Genomic DNA, 18,245 nt, shown 5'->3' on the forward strand with positions numbered 1-18,245 from the left:
TTACTAACTAGTAAAGAAAGTGTTTTCCATTGTGCAAAATTTTATGAACATAAAATTTCAAATAATATATCATTAATCTATCTATAAAAAAATCATTAATTTATCTATAAAAAAATATTAATTTATGTCCTAACTCCTAAAATAATTCATAATAAATTATTATATATATTAATTATTAATTTATTTCCTAACTCCCAAAATTGACTGGTTCTCCATTTTCCTAAATCAGAATTGAATCACAACTTGTTCCAAACTGAACCAAAACAAACCAAAGTTATTAGTTTGATTAGGTTCTCAGTTTGAACCAAACCAAGTTGCATCCTTACTAACAATGTCCAATCCAACTTGTTACTATATTGTATATTTATATATTATAGAGTTAGCTATATAATTTTGTAAAAAAAAAAAAAGAAAAAACTATACATATAATTAAAGAACAAGTTTACTCTCACCTCTAATAATTTTTCAACTAAGATGGAACTTGAATGTCTATTTTCATGAATTTAGTATTTTTATAAAGTCCAATAATAAATCTGGGTTTGCTAGGATGTCACTTGGGCTTAGCTGATTAGGCCCGATGAGAAGTTAGGGCTAATCTAAAATATAACTGTCCTCTTTACAATTGGGTTAGGGTTCATCCAAACCCAACCCAAGAACCACCTGTTAACAACCCTAGTCACAGGCCTAGTAAGTGTTTCCTTTTAAACCTTAATCTATTTTAAAAGTGTGTATATTCCCAAGGGAATGGTTCAACAGTAGAATTAATATAATAGGGATTTGTTCTATCTGTAATCGTATGTTCGAAATTGGGTGGTCTTCTCACTTATCTTGTTGTACGTTGGGAAACATCCATAAAATCGGGGCATGCGATCGTAGGGACTAATCCCATCCAACAAAAGTTATGGGAAACCAACATCATTAAAAAAAAATAGAAAAGATTATAAAGTAAATATTATAAATAAATAAATAAAAAAGGAAAAAGAACCAACTTCAACGTTTTTCCAATCGACCACTCTCATGATTGCAATTTTGTGATAGAGTTTGAACAGCTTTAATCGCCTAAGTACAAATCCAAAATACATAAGAGAAATAGGAAAAGGTGCAATTTAACAAAAATAAATGTTTAATTCACACCTAGGCATCGTACAATATTTTTGTGGAAGAAAATAAAAAATGTTGGTGTTGGTGTGGGTGTGGCGCATAAGCTCCCATTTTTAATTATCAGTTAGTAAAGTTTGGTACGAGAAGATAGACATTATTGTCTCGACTTGGGAGTTGTTAAGGGTGAATGTTCTTATAAGTCTCTCTCTCTATCTACAACCATACCTACTACCATGACTGTGTTCTCTTTAAAGGTATTTCGTAGTTTTATGAAAGAAGAAGGGTAAAAAGGACATATTCTCTTTAGTTTCGAAACTAATGGCTTTACGCGAAGTATCTTTTGCAGGCCTTCCAACTACTAGTTGGTTGCTCCGTCCATTTTCTCCTAGAAGATGTCACATTTTCCTGTTACGAAACGTGAGCGATCTCTCTCTCTCTCTCTCCATCCATGGTGACCATCATGGATTGGTACTGTAGACCATAGTTTTAAAACTGAACCTAACTTGAATGTCCATGGAATTAACTCGGATGAGTTAATTAAAAATATATTTTAAAATAAATACAAATATTTATATTTTATTCTCCACAAAAGTATTATATAGAATCATGATAATCTGACTACCCCATGGAACATACTCAATCGACTCTCCTGATGTGACAAGTTCAGAAACCATAGATTTGTACGCTTTGAATACAAAACTGTATTTCCTCTTAAAAATGTGTTTCCTAAGGCATACAGATCTGCGATTTCAGAATTTGTCACGTCAAGAGAGTCGATTGAGTGTGCCATGTGGTGTAGTTTATCATGACTCTATTATATTTAGTAGAATAACTCAATCTAATTTCTGACCAGACTCGATACATTTTTTAATTGACTTACTTGAGTTGAAGAGTTGACTTTTTGATTTGTAAACATGATTCCATGAGTTATGGGATCAAGTCATCTTAAAATTCAATCAAGTTGAGTCATCCTTTTATAATTTTAACGAGTAAGCTGGACTTGAACCCACGACCTCAAAGTTGCTTTACAAATGTGTCAAATCAATTGAGTTACGAGTCTAAACCCAACTCAATGGATTTTAAATCTATATATGCTTTCACAAGAATGGAGGCAAATATACATATATATATATATATATATATATATATATATATATATATATATATAATATATATATATATATATATATATATATATATATGGGAAATGTTCAGCAACAAACATTTTGACAAACATTTTGACAAACATTTTGGCAAAACATTTTTCAAAATATGGGTTAGAGGTTTTGGAATGGGTTGATTTTTGGTGAGGATGATCTCTACGGTGAGGAGATCATCATCACCAAAAATCAGCCCATTCCAAAACCTCTTACCCATCAAAAATGGCTTACAAAAAATGGACGGTCCACGATTTCCCAACTTGTAAACATGGGGTTAGAAGTTTTGGAATGGGCTGATTTTTTATGAGGATGATCTCCTCACCATAGAGATCATGCTCATCAAAAATCAGCCCATTCCAAAACCTCTAACCCATGTTTTGAAAAATGTTTTGCCAAAATATTTGCCAAAATGTTTGTTGCTGAAAGGGACCCTATATATATATATAGGGTCGGGTTCCTGCAACACACATATAGACAACGTGTTTGTCTTATATGGGCAAAAATGTTTGGAATGGGCTGATTTTTTGTGAGGATGATCTCTGTGATGAGAGAATCATCCTGGCAAAAAATCATCAAATTCCAAAACTTCTAACCCCATCAAAATTGATTTACAAAAATTGGACGGTCTATAATTTTTCAACAAAAATTGGACGGTCTAGAAGTTTCATAATGAGCTGATTTTTGGCAAGGATGATCTCCTCACCACAGAGATCATCCTCACAAAAAATCAGCCCATTCCAAACATTTTTGCCCATATAAGACAAAACGCGTTGTCTATATGTGTGTCTATATGGTTGTCGTTTGAACCTGATCCATATATATATATATATATATGGGTAGCGTTCAATGGCTAACTTTTTGGCAAAACATTTTTCAAAACATGAGTTAGAAAGTTTTGGAATGGGCTGATTTTTGGTGAGGATGATCTCTACGGTGAGGAGATCATCATCACCAAAAATCAGCTCATTCCAAAATTTTTAATCCATGTTTACAAGTTGAAAAATCGTGGACCGTCCATTTTTTGCAAATTATTTTTGATGGGATTAGAAGTTTTGGAATGGGCTGATTTTTGGTGATGATGATCTCCATTCCAAAACTTCTAACTCATGTTTTAAAAAATGTTTTGCCAAAAAAATTAGCTATTGAATGGGACCCCTATATGTATTTATCTTTTAAGGGAAGCTTAATCAGTTTACTCTAAAACAAGGAAAGGACACGTGGAGCTCTCAAAATGCATTACTTCCATTTACTCTTCTTCCACCACCAAGTCCTCTAACCACTACCAGCCAAAAACCAACCAATATGTGAAAATAATATTAGTTAATAATTAAGAATCAAGAAATCAAATATTGATGGGTAGACTCTTAGATAGATATATAATTATATATAGGTGGTATCACCCATGCCTAATGCATTTGGAGGACTTGGGTCTTCAAGATGATGAAGACCACTCCTTCAAAAGCTCTGATTATAAGGGTCAATCTGGTCTTCCTTGCTTTCTTCTTGATCATCTATGCTTTCCTTTTTCTCAAACCGTCATCTTCTTGGGCCTATCATGAAAATGCAGCATCTTTTGTTATGTGCTCGTTACGTGAGTGCCATCAGAAGAAGGTAAGGTGAGTAGACATTAGTGTTGTTATGTTGAGATATCGAATAAAAATGAAATTAAAAAAAAATTATATATTTAAGCAAAATTAACTACCCATTTCTTCCAATTAATTGATTTTGTAGGTTGATGAAGGAATAAAGATGAATGCAGTATTAGAGGAGACAGAATTGCAAGAGAAGAGAAAAATGGTGAAAAGGGAGAAACCAAGCTTCTTGAGTGAAATGGGTCAGGGAATGAAGATTGGAGTGGTGAATATGGATGAAGAAGATATGAGTGATTGGAAAGAAATCGGAGAAATTAAACGAATTGGGTTCAAACGGGTATCGGAGAATTTCGAATGGAAGGATTTGTTTCCTGAATGGATTGATGAAGAGGAGGAGAATGATACTCCATTGTGTCCTGAGATACCCATGCCGGATTTCACACGTTTTAGCGAAATGGACATAGTGATTGCTAAATTGCCATGTCGATATCCCGAGGAAGGGTGGGCGAGGGAAGTGTTTCGGCTTCAAGTTCATCTTATATCGGCTAATTTGGTGGTGAAGAAAGGAAAGAGAGATGAGAGAGGGAAAAGTAAAGTGGTGTTCATGAGTACATGTAGGCCAATGTTGGAACTGTTCCGATGTGATGATATGGTGAGGAGGGAGGGTGATTGGTGGTGGTTCGAGCCAGAGATGGGGAGATTGGAACAAAAGGTCTCATTTCCTGTTGGATCTTGCACATTGGCTTTGCCTCTATGGGCTGATGGTATGTGTTTAAACTATGAACTCCAATCATAATTTCTAATAATATCGGAATGTTTGGCCTTTTAATGATCGTATGGACGATATGCAAAATATCGGCCGATACGCATACAAAGCTTTTTTTTTTCTCCCATGAAAGTGCAAAACAATAACGCGCCAGGTAGGGGTCGAACCTACGACTTTCTGCTTAGGAAACAGACGCTCTATCCACTGAGCTACAGGCGCTTTGCTTTGAGTATTTTCGAAGATATTTTACCATAAAACAGATGTACAACAAGAATAAAATAAAGTTTTTATGGTTCTAAGGTATATTGGATTTTTTCAACAAAGATTTTAGTTTTTTTCTAAGATTACAACAAAAATAAAACAATTGTTTTTTATGGTTCTAGGTTATTTTGGATATATTCAACAAAGATTATTAGTTTTATTCTAAGATTAAAACAAAGTTTTTATGATTCTAATGTATTTTGGATGTATCCAACAAAGATTTTTTGTTTTATTATAAGATTACAACAAAAAGAAAACAAAGTTTTTATGATTCTAAGGTATTTTGGATCTATTCAGCACAGATGTTTAATTTTATTGTAAGATTACATATTTTAATTTCATTTTTTATTATAATATGATTTGTGAGAAGGTCAGACTTAATAACCTAGGCTTACCTGTGAAAATAAAAGTTGGTAAGTTCTATGGGTCTTGATACCACTAATTCGCTGGTGTACCAAACTCATCATTATTAAAGCCTCATCCTAATCTGTTGAGCAAATCATTTCCCTTTATTCAATTGTGTCAAGAGTCATATCTTCTTATATATCTCATTTAAGTGGGAGCGGATCCTTTGTAATACTTTTTCTCTTTAGTTATTTGTAGTAAATTTGGATGGTTGAAATCTTTCCACGTCATCCAAAATAGCAAATACACACCGTTTATATTTGAGGTTTCAGTGACCAATATCTGTTTTCAAACCTTTGATCTTGGCTAAAAAATGGTTTTAAAAAAAAAAATTCCCCTCAAATCTGATCTATGCTATAAATCTAGAGGATTGAGGTGTTAATGATTTTTTAAGGTACTCTATCTTGATTGTGGAACATTCCCTACAAGGAACTACATGAAAGAAGTACCACACATGATCATCTCATCATTTAAGTTGGAGAATCATTTTTTAACATACAGAAAAGGTAAAAAAAAAAGAAAGAAAAGTAGCATTTGTTTCATTCAAGTTCTTTGATCATGATTTATATGGATATAATTCTAGGATACTTTTGCTATGGTTGGTTGTTGAATAAATCATTAAGACTTATAAGATCATCATGATCGTCTGTGTGCACCTTATGGAATAAATCATTGAATTAAAGCTTTAAGAGATTGAGAGGATGACTTAAAATAATGTTGATCAAAAACAGTGAAAGTATATATGATCATATTTTTAATAATAGAAGACGTGACTTTGGACAAAGTGGAATAGAACATGAATTGTTTAGTTGACCCCAAATATTTGGAATTAGATCGACTTTGATAATGATAACAACTAGACTGCGTAATTGGCTTTCTTTATGTAAAGAGCAGATGAATTTTCCTTTATAAACAAGTAAATAGAGGGAAAACTAGATGTTATTAACACTTGCACCATACCCAAAAACAATGTTGCAGGAATTGACAAGGTGTACAATCTCTCGAAGATTATAATGGACACCACAACTGTGAAGCGGGAGGCATATGCGACAGTTATCCATTCCTCTGAAGCTTATGTCTGTGGGGCGATAGCACTTGCACAAAGCCTCATCAAAACAAATACCAAGCGCGATCTTGTAATGTTGATAGACAACTCCATCTCTCAACCAAAACGTGATGCCCTCACGGCTGCTGGATGGAAAATCCGTGTAATCAATCGAATTCGAAACCCCAAAGCTGAAAAAAACTCATATAATGAATATAACTATAGCAAATTCCGGCTATGGCAACTCACGGATTACGACAAGATCATTTTCATTGATTCCGACATTATAGTACTAAAAAATCTAGACCTCCTATTCCATTTCCCCCAAATGTCGGCGACAGGCAATGATGCGTCAATCTTCAATTCAGGGATTATGGCAATTGAGCCATCAAATTGTACATTTCGAATTTTGATGGATCAACGAAAGGAGATTGTATCATATAATGGTGGAGACCAAGGATTCCTTAATGAAGTTTTCGTATGGTGGCATCGATGGCCTAGGAGGGTAAATTTCTTGAAGAATTTTTGGGCTAACACAACATTGGAGGCCAGCGTTAAGAATCATCTCTTCGGTGCTGATCCACCAGAGCTGTATTCAATACATTTCCTTGGGCTTAAGCCTTGGCATTGCTACAGGGACTACGATTGTAATTGGGATATCGGTGAACAACGTGTGTATGCAAGCGATGTCGCGCATCGGAGGTGGTGGAAGTTGCATGATGCCATGGATGAGAGTTTGCAGAAGTTTTGTGGGCTCACACCACAGCGAAAAATTGAATTGGATTGGGATAGAATGAAGGCTGGAGAAATGGGCTTACAAGATGTGCACTGGATGATCAACATTACGGATCCAAGACGTCACATTTGATTATTGTTTCTACTTTGTAACGATTGTTTTCTATCTTCTCTTTTTTTCTTAGATTATTTTGATGGGCTATATTGATTTCGTTTAATTTATGTGTTAATATAGACAGAAAAAGAGAATTTGTGGTGAATTAGACTGTACTTCTTGTTATTTTTATGAGGATTCCATTCATCCATGTCAAACAGAAAGACTTACATACACTATACAGTCTATACTTACTCCTTTGTAGGTTCACTTGTACAGCCCACAAAAATATCACATCGTATGATCGCTAATCATATGTAATTCATCTGAATTAATAGTTAGTTCTAAAAATTTTAATTTTACATCAACTTTTTTATGGGGTAAGGATTATGAAAATGAATCATGACTTCTTTTTAGGACATTTTCTACAATATGGAGAATTTTCATTTTTACGGATGGATCTTGTGGGAATGGGTTATAGTTGGATCAATCAAAATAGAATCCATAAGGCAGAAGGACGGTCTAGAATTTTTCTTTATTTATTTGATTATGTCTTTTATTTTGTGTCTGATCTGTTCATTTTTGGGTTTATAATCAAACATAAATTTTTTACAAGCAAGAATATATACAAATGGTTACATCGGCTTTTTTCAAGTCTCGAGACAATCTAACATGCCAATTTCATCTTCTTCCCCAAATCCTATCAATCAGTCACCCATACAAAACCAATTAATTGGACCCCACGATTAGTACAAGTAACAGCAGGGGCCGAAGGTTCAAAAAAATCAAGAAAAACAAAACAAAAAATGAAATCGAAGTATCAAAAGAAAATACAAAAAAATTAAATCAAGGAAGACACGATGATGACTAGTCAGGTTATGTGAAGTGCTCATATAACAAAGAACAATTGATTAGAAGATAAGATAACATTATTGTAAATAAAATAGGGTAAACAGTCAATTAAATGGTCTGCATCAGTAGGTAAGACGTGCATCTAATAAAAGCTAATAATGGGTGCAAAGTAAGAATTAGTGTGATATAGATTACAAGAAAAGTGAGGTAATGGTTGGTTTGGGCAATCCAATTAGGTACAACAAACGTCCTGGCGTGACATGTCATCTTTATAAGTTTGATTTGGTTCCTCTTTATATGACCCACATGCACACCCCACACACACATGAATCAGGTGATCCACAAGTCATATTTGTCTGCAATTTTACTTAGTAAACAAGGCAATCATAGAGATGAATAATTTAAGGAGTTGAAAGACAACATCGAACACTTAGGGAATAATTACCGATTCGGAGCATAGGAAAATTTTGGCACATAATTAATTGGAGCATGAATTGGAATATACATTCTTTCGGGGAAAACATGAAGAATGATTTCGAATAATTTGGGTCTAACCCTTCAAGAAATTCGACCATACTTGTACACTTTACTTAAATTTTATTGAAGTTGGAGATAAAAAATAATAAAAACCATGTCCAAATCTCAGCCTATTAATACCCAAGCAAAATATGTTAAGCTTGGAATTATGTTCCTCAAGTCCAAAGCATTTCTGTTCAATCCCAACGCCAAAAAGATTACCTAGGGGACAGTCTGGTCTCGAGAGGGTGGTCAGGCGGAATCTTCAATTACTAAAAAAAAAGACTTTAAACGTCACTTTTTAAATGATTTCTATAAGAAAAAAATGTTGTGTATTCTTTGGATGAAAAAGTACGTGTAAAAGACGGCTTTTAGACATCGATTTTTTCCAAAATCAATGTTTTAGGATCAAACATAAACTGATGTCTAAAGTCTTACATTTTTTTGCACAATCCCTCCACCTAAGAAAAATGCACGTTAGATTTAAAAATTGATGTTTATTTATAGGAAAGTGATGTTTAAAGTCTTTTTCGTAGTAATAGCATCACCTTGACATGAGGTGGTTGACTTTACCTAAATACACACCTTAACATGTTGGTAGGCAATAACGCTACATTGATGTAGGGTAGTTAACATACTCAGGCATGCATCAGGACATGCTGATAAACAATATCGTCACCTTGACAATGTAATTAAAGTCGGAACAATGTCGACACATGCCATATTGAACCCATGCCAACATCCCCAAATCTGATTACATTTGGGCCTTTTTTTTATTCAACCAGGTATTTTGAACTTTATAAATAAAAAATTATTGAAAGGCAAAGGTATGTAATCTCTTCATTTTTCCTCTTACTCCATGTTAATCGATTCTGACTTGATCGTGGAAGTGAAATCACAATTCTCCACTCATGAAACAAGGGGACAATGACCAACTTCAAGATGAAGAACTAGGGACTAAGGTACAACAAGTATTTTATACCCATAATAACCTAATTAAATATACAAATAAAACATAAAATGAATAAACATGCATGTCAAAACTATTAATTAAGTAACCAAACTAATCAAACTTGTCACTATCATCATTCACATATCTAAGAAACTCCCCAATCTACTAAGGATTCATCATTTTGTTGTATCTTTCCAAATTTTCATCTTGTAGAACTCATCCTTATGTAAAACAAGTCCTCTAATGTATATGATGTAAATCTATTTCTAATCTTTATTTATGAAACTTCAAATATTAACCAATTTTGCTTACATGTTATGATTGTCTTAAGATATAAATAAAAATCTTATGATCATGGGCAGAAGAAAACAATCAAAGTCCCACAAAGTTCTTTTATAGATCAAGAACACTCAAATACTTCTAGACATATTTGTTAAATATTTTAATTTTATATTCTAGAATAGTATAAAACAAATTTAAACTAAAAAAAATATACATTTTTTCTAAGAGCTAATCCCATCAATGGTTAACAGAACTTTATAAGCACATGGTAAATACTCTCTTACTGAAGTGAGTATGATTTTCCACAACTCCTTTCCGAGAGAGAGAGAGAGAGAAGAACAAGAAGTATTACCATGAAGGATTGTGATAGAAAGAATTTTATAAAAAAAAAGAAAAATTAGTTTTACCCCTTTTTACAGTTTTTTTTTTATTTGTTTAATTCGAAAAAAAGAGAGCATAAACTAGACTAATTAGTCAAAAGTTAGAAGTCCTGAATTTTATTATACATTGTTTTAATTGATGACATTTTGTTCATCATCTATATAATAAAACACAAGTATGGACTCCACCCCTTTGTCTCAAGATGCATACCCCATAAATAACGTATCTCGAAGACAGTGGCCCCTCCTCCTTTGTCTTCTCTCTTCTTCCAGGACCCTTCTCAAGAATACCCCCAACTTCATCGTCTTTCTCTTTTACCCTTTTAAAAAAAAAAAAAAAACAAAAAAAACCCTACAAGTTTTTATATTGCTTTTCTTCTTTTTTAACTTTTTCAATGATAACCTTGCAAATTTGTTATTTTCCCTCTTTCACCCCCTAAACTCCAAAGAACTGCAAACTCTAGTTTGTCTATAAATGTGATGTGCCTACTATTGTTAAAATGAAAAACAAAAATCATTCTCTTCCCCTAAGGAAAAGGGTTCCCCCCTAATCAAAATAAATAAATAAAGTGAGATGGCAAACCCAACTCCATATACATCAGCAGATGTCCTGTTAGCTAATGATCTCATTAGTACCTTCAAGTACTCTAATATAACTCACAGTCTTTTATCCAACAAATTAATCGCCAATTTTTTTTTTTGGAGGGTGGCTTGAGGGGACACCCTTGAGCAAATTTTTTTCCTTCAAATTTTGAATTTTGTGACTATGATAATGATAGAAAAACTTATGCCTGACCTGGTTTTGGAGCCGCAGGGAACATTTTTTTGGGCCCATGGACATTTGATCTCCCTTTGGTGAATCTAAATCCCCCAAATCAAGTTCATTAGTGATTTTTTTTCATATCAAATTCAATCATTTCTACCATGGGCCTACAAATAATATCCTTCTATGGGCTCTATTGCTCCATTAATAAAACCTATGATAGAAAGCCCTTAATCAAATGGCTAAGAGTCGTTGATCAGGTTGACTTTTGGGAGGGGAGATTTTTTTAGATTGGTTTCCATGGAATTAGAGCATTCTTTGTAACATATTATTAAAACAAGCCCACTTGGCTTTTCACCTAACATGGAAAAGAAAGTGAGTTGGAAGTATTAATGCAAATAGCCCATGAATCAAGCAGTATATTGGGATTATTGGGTCGGTTGAGTCGATCAACAAATCCGAGACCTAAAACATCAGTCCAAATCATACTCCTGTAGACTATCTTTGTATTATTTGGCATGTTGACATGTTTTTTCGTGGCCATAAAGAATTGCACTTGATTAGATGGTTAGGATTATCATGTCAGATAGATTTTTTTTCATACTATTTTCTAAAGTAATGTGCTCCAACCACCCAACATGTCTAAAGTAGGAGTAAAGAGCGTTTAGCAGCTTCACATTGTCCCATCTTAAGGCAAATATTCCTCCTTTTCAAACTAAATTCGCGGGATTTGTGTGGTCCACTCTATCCGGGTCGGGTAACCATAATTTTAGCATGCAATTACTCTATTTTCAACAACCTGAAAAAGGGTGTAAATTTGACGACAATGTCCGTCAAATTTGACGCTTTTTTCACAGTGTTTAATTGAGTCACGTTGAATTTACCAATTTTTTCACGTAATGCAATCTAGCTACTTATTGTCTTGGATGATTTTGGTTGGAATCCAATTTAATTTAGGTCTTCTAATTCGAGTTGAGTGTGCTGATATGTAATGGTCGTACATATCATGCTTTTAAACTCATGGAATCGATTTGACTAGATTTCAAGGTGACTCAAATCAAACTTGATCGAACCAACACATTGAATCAACTAAATCCAGTCAATAATAAATCAAGTCGGGATAGAAACTCCACCAAGCTATTCAGCTACATATAATATTTTTGTAGAGAAAATAAATTATATGTATATATATATAGGAATACTATCGTCCAAGACCTCATGAAGACATTAGCATTCTCTAATACTTTTTTTTTTTCTTTCAATAATACCTTTACCCATTGGTTATTTAGTGAAAAAGATAAAGGTGTATTAATCTTTTTACATAATAAAGAAATAAGGGTATATTAATTTTTTTACATAATAAAAACTTATTTATGTAATTAATATTTGTCTCTTTCATAATAAATGTTAAAGACATTTCATCTTTAGAATTAAATGTCTAGTTGCAATATATGATTTGACAATCAATGCAAACAAGCATTTATTGAGTAAAAGACCAACATAACCCTATTTATTTTCATTAAAAGATAAAATGAATAGGGATATTATTGAAAAAATAAAATATCGGAGAATGCTAACATCCCCATAAGGCCTTAAACTTAGCATTCCCCATATATATATATGTATGTATGTATGTGTGTGTGTGTGTGTGTGTTTTCTTTTTTTTTTACTCACGAGTTTTCAACTTGACTCGACTCATTGAACATTCGAGTAAAGATGACTTTTCAAATTTTAGAACTGTGATTTATATTTTATATAAGTGGACACATTAAACCAAGGACATGTACAAGACACATGCATACATGATCATTACATTGCCCCATATGTTTCTTTCTGTTTTTCCTTGTGGTAGATGTGGGTATGTCATTCAGCCTCATAAAAATATTAGTAATATCTACCTGGACATAATTCAAACTTTTATAGTACTTTCCAATAAATTTAAATGTCGACTCATGTTGGAAGACATGTTGTATGCTTGTTCTTAATATTTTCAAGCCAGTCATCATTTTTTTCTTTTACAACAGTTTTAGAAGTAAGTTACATTCCAACTTAGGTCAATAATAAATGAAAATTTTAGTTAATGATGATATAATCCTAACGTTCTAGAGTTTAGATATGCAACTAAATATTTTTTATTTAAAAAAGGTTTTCTAATCTCGAGAGATCGGGCATTTCAAAGCATAATAATATGAGACGCTCACTTAGGGAAGTAAGAATGTTTAGGGAACATTCCAACCTCTCGAATGCATTTTGGATCTGGATTTGTTGGAATAGTTGCGTCTCATACTCAATCGAGATGCCAACATTGACATAGATGACGATGGTTCTCAATAACAAGTCTATTATAAATAAAACATAATTACGGGTCAAAGGGACGTATTTTGACCCTAATACCATTTCAGTGAACAAGATTTCTGAATTAGTTGTCGGAAAATTTTGGTCTAGGCACAACTAGGCTCATTCAACATGTAGTTCGAGGTTCTTCATTCGAAATTTTTGAATCCCAAGGCTCTAAGTGGAATTTCATCTCCGCAATATATTTTGTTTGCCATGCTTCAAACATGGATATAGTGCCTTTGTCCACTGTTCCTTTCCCATATAAAAATTATCAAAATTTGATGAGCTCAAAGGACAACAAGTATACTATGATATGGACAAGGGCACCCTCCATGTGGGAAATTCAAATGATTGTCTATCATGGGACAGTTTATATTATTGATTGTAGCCTTCCACCTAAATATGGTACTGTTGTGAAGATTTTTGTAATTTACCTCCTCAAAACATTTTGCTAATAATTAAAGAAAACTTTTATCGTGGCCATCTATGTCTTATCCCAAGTATTGGGGTCTATGACATAAATTCCTTTTTTAAGCCTTTAAGTTGCATTTTCTCCTTATTATCATTTTTAATTTAATTGTATATGTCCAAATCATCTCAATCATATTTCCGTTATTTTATCTTATCTAGGTTCCACAAATATTTTCATTTTTTATTTTAATTTTAATTTTCAATCTTACAAATAATTATCTCTGCTATGTTTGTTTCATAAGTATGATTTTTTTTTTAATCTCCTAAATTAGTTATAGTTATAGAAATGAATCTATCTTCTTGTTCATCATCATTATCTATACCATAACTAACCTTTTCAAATAAAGTTCTTTAATTGAATCAATTACAAGTTGGACAAATAATATTCTAGCAACATACCTCAAGTTTAAAAAGTTGATTTAGTTTTATATGTTACATCATCAGAACCTCTTCCTACCATTTATGGATCATTCAATTTAAACTAAAATAATCTCTTTTAGGATATTTATATCCATTCCATCTTAAACTATAATTCATATAAGAGTTTCATCACTAAATATCTTGCTTTCCATCATGCATCCTATAAATCATACATTAAAGATTTGGGGACGACTAAATGAATCATGATCTTTCATTCCACTCTAGCAAGAGCTACATGTATTTTTATTTTTTGGTTTCTCGATCTTAACTCAAAAGTCAAAACTCTCAGTTATGGTTCTAGTTTTGAGTTTACTAATATCATTAGACTAGTTCTATACCATTTTATCAACTAGATTCAAGAATCCCTTTCATGAAAAATTGACTCATAAAGAAACAAGCAATTCTAACCTTGCAAACACGAAAAATAAGTATCCCTAAAATACATCACACACCTCTAAAACAAGTCAGATTGTTAGATTTTATGTTTACACGATCATGATATCATGTTTGTTTACATAAGTCTATGAATCCCAACAATTTACCAATATGGTACACCAAAGTAGTTATCCTTTGGATGGTAACAGTTATAACACAGTTGTACAATAAAATATCAAATCATATATATATTCAAATACACAACCACTACTTTGAATCTCTTATACATCATTTTCAAGCAAAGAACAAAACAAACCAATCCAAATATAACTTTTTTAAAGCGAAAACATTAGTAGGTGAAACATCTCTCCAAATAAATGGGTTTCATATGTACTGTGCGAACTCACGTGCCATCCCCATTTGTATGTATGTATAAATATATGTAAGGACGACTCGGTTTTGACTCAGTGAGTCATGAACCAAAAGATAAGCCCCTAACATGTAATTAACAGCTACTACTAGGGCCTTTCAACATCTTTGCTTTCCTCTACTGGGTTCAAAAGAGGGTTTTTCTTCTTCTCTTCTTTTGTTTCTTTCTCTTCTTCTTCCACATTAATACCAATAAGCTCTCGAGCTCTCTTTGCTTCTAAAACCCAATCTGTCCCCAATAACACAAACGTCATTACGAAAGCACACGTGGCTTGGGCTGCTAATAGGCCGAACCAAAGGCCCAACAATCCCATATCCATTGCAAAGCCCATAATTACTGCTATGGGCATTCCCACACCATAGAAGGAGCCCAAGTTTATGTTGGCACCTAAGGTTGGCCTTGCACTTCCTCTCAACACTCCACAGCCAGTCGTTTGTGGGCAATTCCCGAGCTCACACAATCCGACTACTGGCATTGCCATTGTCGTCAACGATATGATAGCTTCATCTGCCGTGAAAGCACGTCCCCACGTGTCACGAAGCGCCGTCATAAATGACATGGCAATGAACCCGGTGAACACAGCGCAGAATAGTGCGATTTGAGTTGAAGCTCTAGCTCGATCAGGTCGATTTGAGCCTAACTCGTTACCAACACGAGTTGACACGGCAAGACTCAGTGCAGAAGGGAAGATGTAAACGAGTGAGGTGGTTTGTATGAGAATGCCCATTGTGGCTACTGCCTCGGCAGAGTCCGAGAGTAGACCGGATAACAAGATCATGAACTCGTACCACCACCATTCTAAGCAAACCGAGATGCAACTCGGGATGGCTAGAGAGAGAATTGGTTTCCAATCACGAAAACATTCTTCTAGAGACCAACAACCTTGAATTGATTTTCTATGAGTTTTAGAGAAGTAGAGATACAAAGAAATTGATGCAAGAAGGTTGAGATCTGCTAAAGCTGCTGCAATGGCGAGGCCTCGAACACCGAGGTTGAGATGGTAGACAAGGAAGTAATTGATGGGTGCGTGAAGGGCTAAAGAAAAAGCAGCACTGTGCATGAGAGGTTGAGTTATGTTCTGTGATCTTAAGTAAATCTTGAGAGGGCTGAGAAGAGATTGGAAGAGAAGAACAGGGAGAGAGAAGGAGAGATAAGTGGAAGAAATGGAAGCAATCGTAGGGTTTTGGCCGCAAAAGAGAAGGATGGGTTCGACGTTTAACCAAAGGAGAGAGATGGGTAGAGAGGCTGTGATGAGGATGGCGATGGTGCGTTGAAGAGAGTGACCCATGAGGAGCCATTGTTTGGCACCATGGGCTTGAGAAGAAATGGGTTCTAAGCCCATAGAGAGACCAGAGAGGATTGAGTAGCCAGTGATGTTGGCAAAGCTGATGGAGAGAGAACCACCTGCAAGTACTTCTTTACCAAGTTTGCCCATGAAGATCATGGATATTACCGATTTACCATAGATGAGTAGACCTGTGATGATCATGGGGAAGGCTATGGTGAAGAGCTGTTTGATTTCTTCAACTACCTGCCAATTGAGAGTGATTGAGTGGGTTAGAGAGAGAAGTAATAAAAAAGAAGAGATAAAGCATGCAAAGAAATATTGAAGAGAGATGACTGACCTCTGTTGTTTGTCTCCATGCCTTACTGTGGTGGTAGTAGGGGAGTTCTTGGTTTGATGAGAAGTGGGTGTGAGTGTTACTGTGACTCCTTGTGGATTTGGGTAAGACATGATATATCAGTGGAGATGAGGATGCTGTAACCTCATCCTTCATTTTCATCAGACAGATCTCTCTCTCTCTCTCTCTCTCTCTCTCTGCGTGTGTGTGTGTTGATGAACTTAATGCAATAGTAAGTTAGTAAGAAGAGATGGAGAGGGTGTTATATAATTCCAAGAGAGCATAAAAGAAAAAAGAAAAGGCATATGAGATCGTCCCCACAGAGCTCATAAGTGAGAACCCATCTAATTAATCCACCTATCCAATCAACCAACAAGAACCTACCCATCTTTCTCTATGTCTCTCTCTCGCTCTCTCCTAGAGAGAGAGAGAGAGAGAGAGTAGAGTAAATATTTATATAATTTTTGTTTGATGGTTCCACTGAAAATTAAAAGAAGAGAACAAAGGACTGGGGAAGAAGAAAGAGAGTATATAAAGATGTAGTGATTTAGAGAGGACAGTGAGTGATCTAAGGTCACAATCAGAGAGGCTGATGAAATCAAGTCGTTTACATTCCCCGACAGACAGCTGAAGTGAAGATAGAACATTCCCTTCCTCTCTCTCTCTCTCACACACACCACCCACCCTTGTTTGTATATATATATATAGGTAGGTAGTCTTCAGTATTAATTTTCATCTTTGTCTTCCTCTTTAGCTACTTTAATATGCCCAGCTGTATATATAATGACCCCAACCCAAACACCCGCTCTCTGTTGCTTCTTTCATGGCCTTGATGGATCTATATGACTGTGTTTTGTGTTGAAGGCCTTGATGGGTGTGCGTAGGATAAGGTAACAACACGTACGGTTCATCTTTAATTGCTCATCTCTGGGACTAGAGTCCAGTCCTGAAGCGGACCCTCTTATTGTCATGAGAAGGAAAGCTGCCAAAGAGTAGAGAAGTGACCAATACCGACCCCTAATTGGTCCCCCTGGTGCACCCTCTGACCGTCTCTCTCTCTCTCTCTCTCACACACACACACACACACACACACGCACAGTCTCATACGAATCTTACAACTCTACACAACCTGTGTGCACTCGTGCGTACTGCGCACCCTGTCCTAGACCACGCTCCTCCTCTCTCTGGTCTCTACACATCATTTTCATTCATGTACGAAATACGGATAAGAAGACCAATGTGTCCCTGACCCACCCCCTTACCCCCCCCCCCCCCCCCCCCCTTTTTTTTTTCTTTCCTTTCTACTTAATAATGGCCGCCATTAATTAGTCAAAGTGTGAATTGCTTTATGTTTACGTTGTTGATGGCAATCATCTTTTATATATATATGGGTAGTGTTCATGCGCAAACTTTTTGGCAAAACATTTTTCAAAACATGGGTTAGAGGTTTTGGAATGAGCTGATTTTTGGTGAGGATGATCTCTACGGTGAGTAGATCATTCTCACCAAAAATCAGCCCATTCCAAAACTTCTAACCCTTGTTTACCAGTTGAAAAATCGTGGACCGTCCATTTTTTGTAAACTGTTTTTGATGGGGTTAGAAGTTTTGGAATGGGCTGATTTTTGGTGATGATGATCTCCTCACCATAGAGATCATCATCACCAAAAATCAGCCCATTCCAAAAT

At 34.8% G+C, this 18,245-nt stretch overlaps 2 protein-coding genes and 1 non-coding gene across 4 annotated transcripts; 1 reads left to right on the top strand and 2 right to left on the bottom strand.

The window, feature by feature from the left end:
- The first annotated feature begins 3,646 nt into the window (after positions 1-3,646).
- Positions 3,647-7,370, top strand: PGSIP3 (plant glycogenin-like starch initiation protein 3). Of its 2 annotated transcripts, none has more exons than XM_086426168.1 (3): positions 3,647-3,872; positions 3,993-4,617; positions 6,264-7,370. In XM_086426168.1, exons 1-3 carry the CDS (start codon positions 3,699-3,701, stop codon positions 7,196-7,198), a joined length of 1,734 nt encoding a protein of 577 aa, XP_086282294.1. In that variant the 5' UTR covers positions 3,647-3,698; the 3' UTR covers positions 7,199-7,370. The 2 variants fall into 2 exon arrangements, with proteins under 2 accessions (XP_086282294.1, XP_086282300.1); XM_086426174.1 differs by having other exon boundaries at positions 3,740-3,877.
- TRNAR-CCU (transfer RNA arginine (anticodon CCU)) lies at positions 4,766-4,838 on the bottom strand. Its single transcript has one exon. It is a non-coding gene; the product is annotated as a tRNA-Arg (tRNA).
- Positions 7,371-14,638: 7,268 nt separating the features above from the next.
- LOC147409177 (protein DETOXIFICATION 48-like) lies at positions 14,639-17,560 on the bottom strand. The gene is made up of 2 exons (XM_086426218.1): positions 16,563-17,560; positions 14,639-16,468 (listed from the first exon to the last, which is right to left on the bottom strand). The coding sequence occupies exons 1-2, from the start codon at positions 16,719-16,721 to the stop codon at positions 15,026-15,028; spliced, it is 1,602 nt and encodes a 533-aa protein (XP_086282344.1). The 5' UTR covers positions 16,722-17,560; the 3' UTR covers positions 14,639-15,025.
- Positions 17,561-18,245: the final 685 nt, after the last annotated feature.

Source organism: Akebia trifoliata, chromosome 2 (genome assembly GCF_017979445.1).
Source record: "Akebia trifoliata isolate Shusen 1 chromosome 2, ASM1797944v1, whole genome shotgun sequence".
NCBI classification, from domain to species: Eukaryota; Viridiplantae; Streptophyta; class Magnoliopsida; order Ranunculales; family Lardizabalaceae; genus Akebia; species Akebia trifoliata.

Coding starts and splice junctions, on each gene's coding strand:
- PGSIP3 (XM_086426168.1), top strand. CDS start 3,699: ATGATGAAGACCACTCCTTCAAAAGCTCTGATTATAAGGGTCAATCTG. Junction 3,873..3,992: donor GTGAGTGCCATCAGAAGAAG/GTAAGGTGAGTA, acceptor TTGATTTTGTAG/GTTGATGAAGGAATAAAGAT. Junction 4,618..6,263: donor TTTGCCTCTATGGGCTGATG/GTATGTGTTTAA, acceptor ACAATGTTGCAG/GAATTGACAAGGTGTACAAT.
- LOC147409177 (XM_086426218.1), bottom strand. CDS start 16,721: ATGAAAATGAAGGATGAGGTTACAGCATCCTCATCTCCACTGATATAT. Junction 16,469..16,562: donor CATGGAGACAAACAACAGAG/GTCAGTCATCTC, acceptor CTCAATTGGCAG/GTAGTTGAAGAAATCAAACA.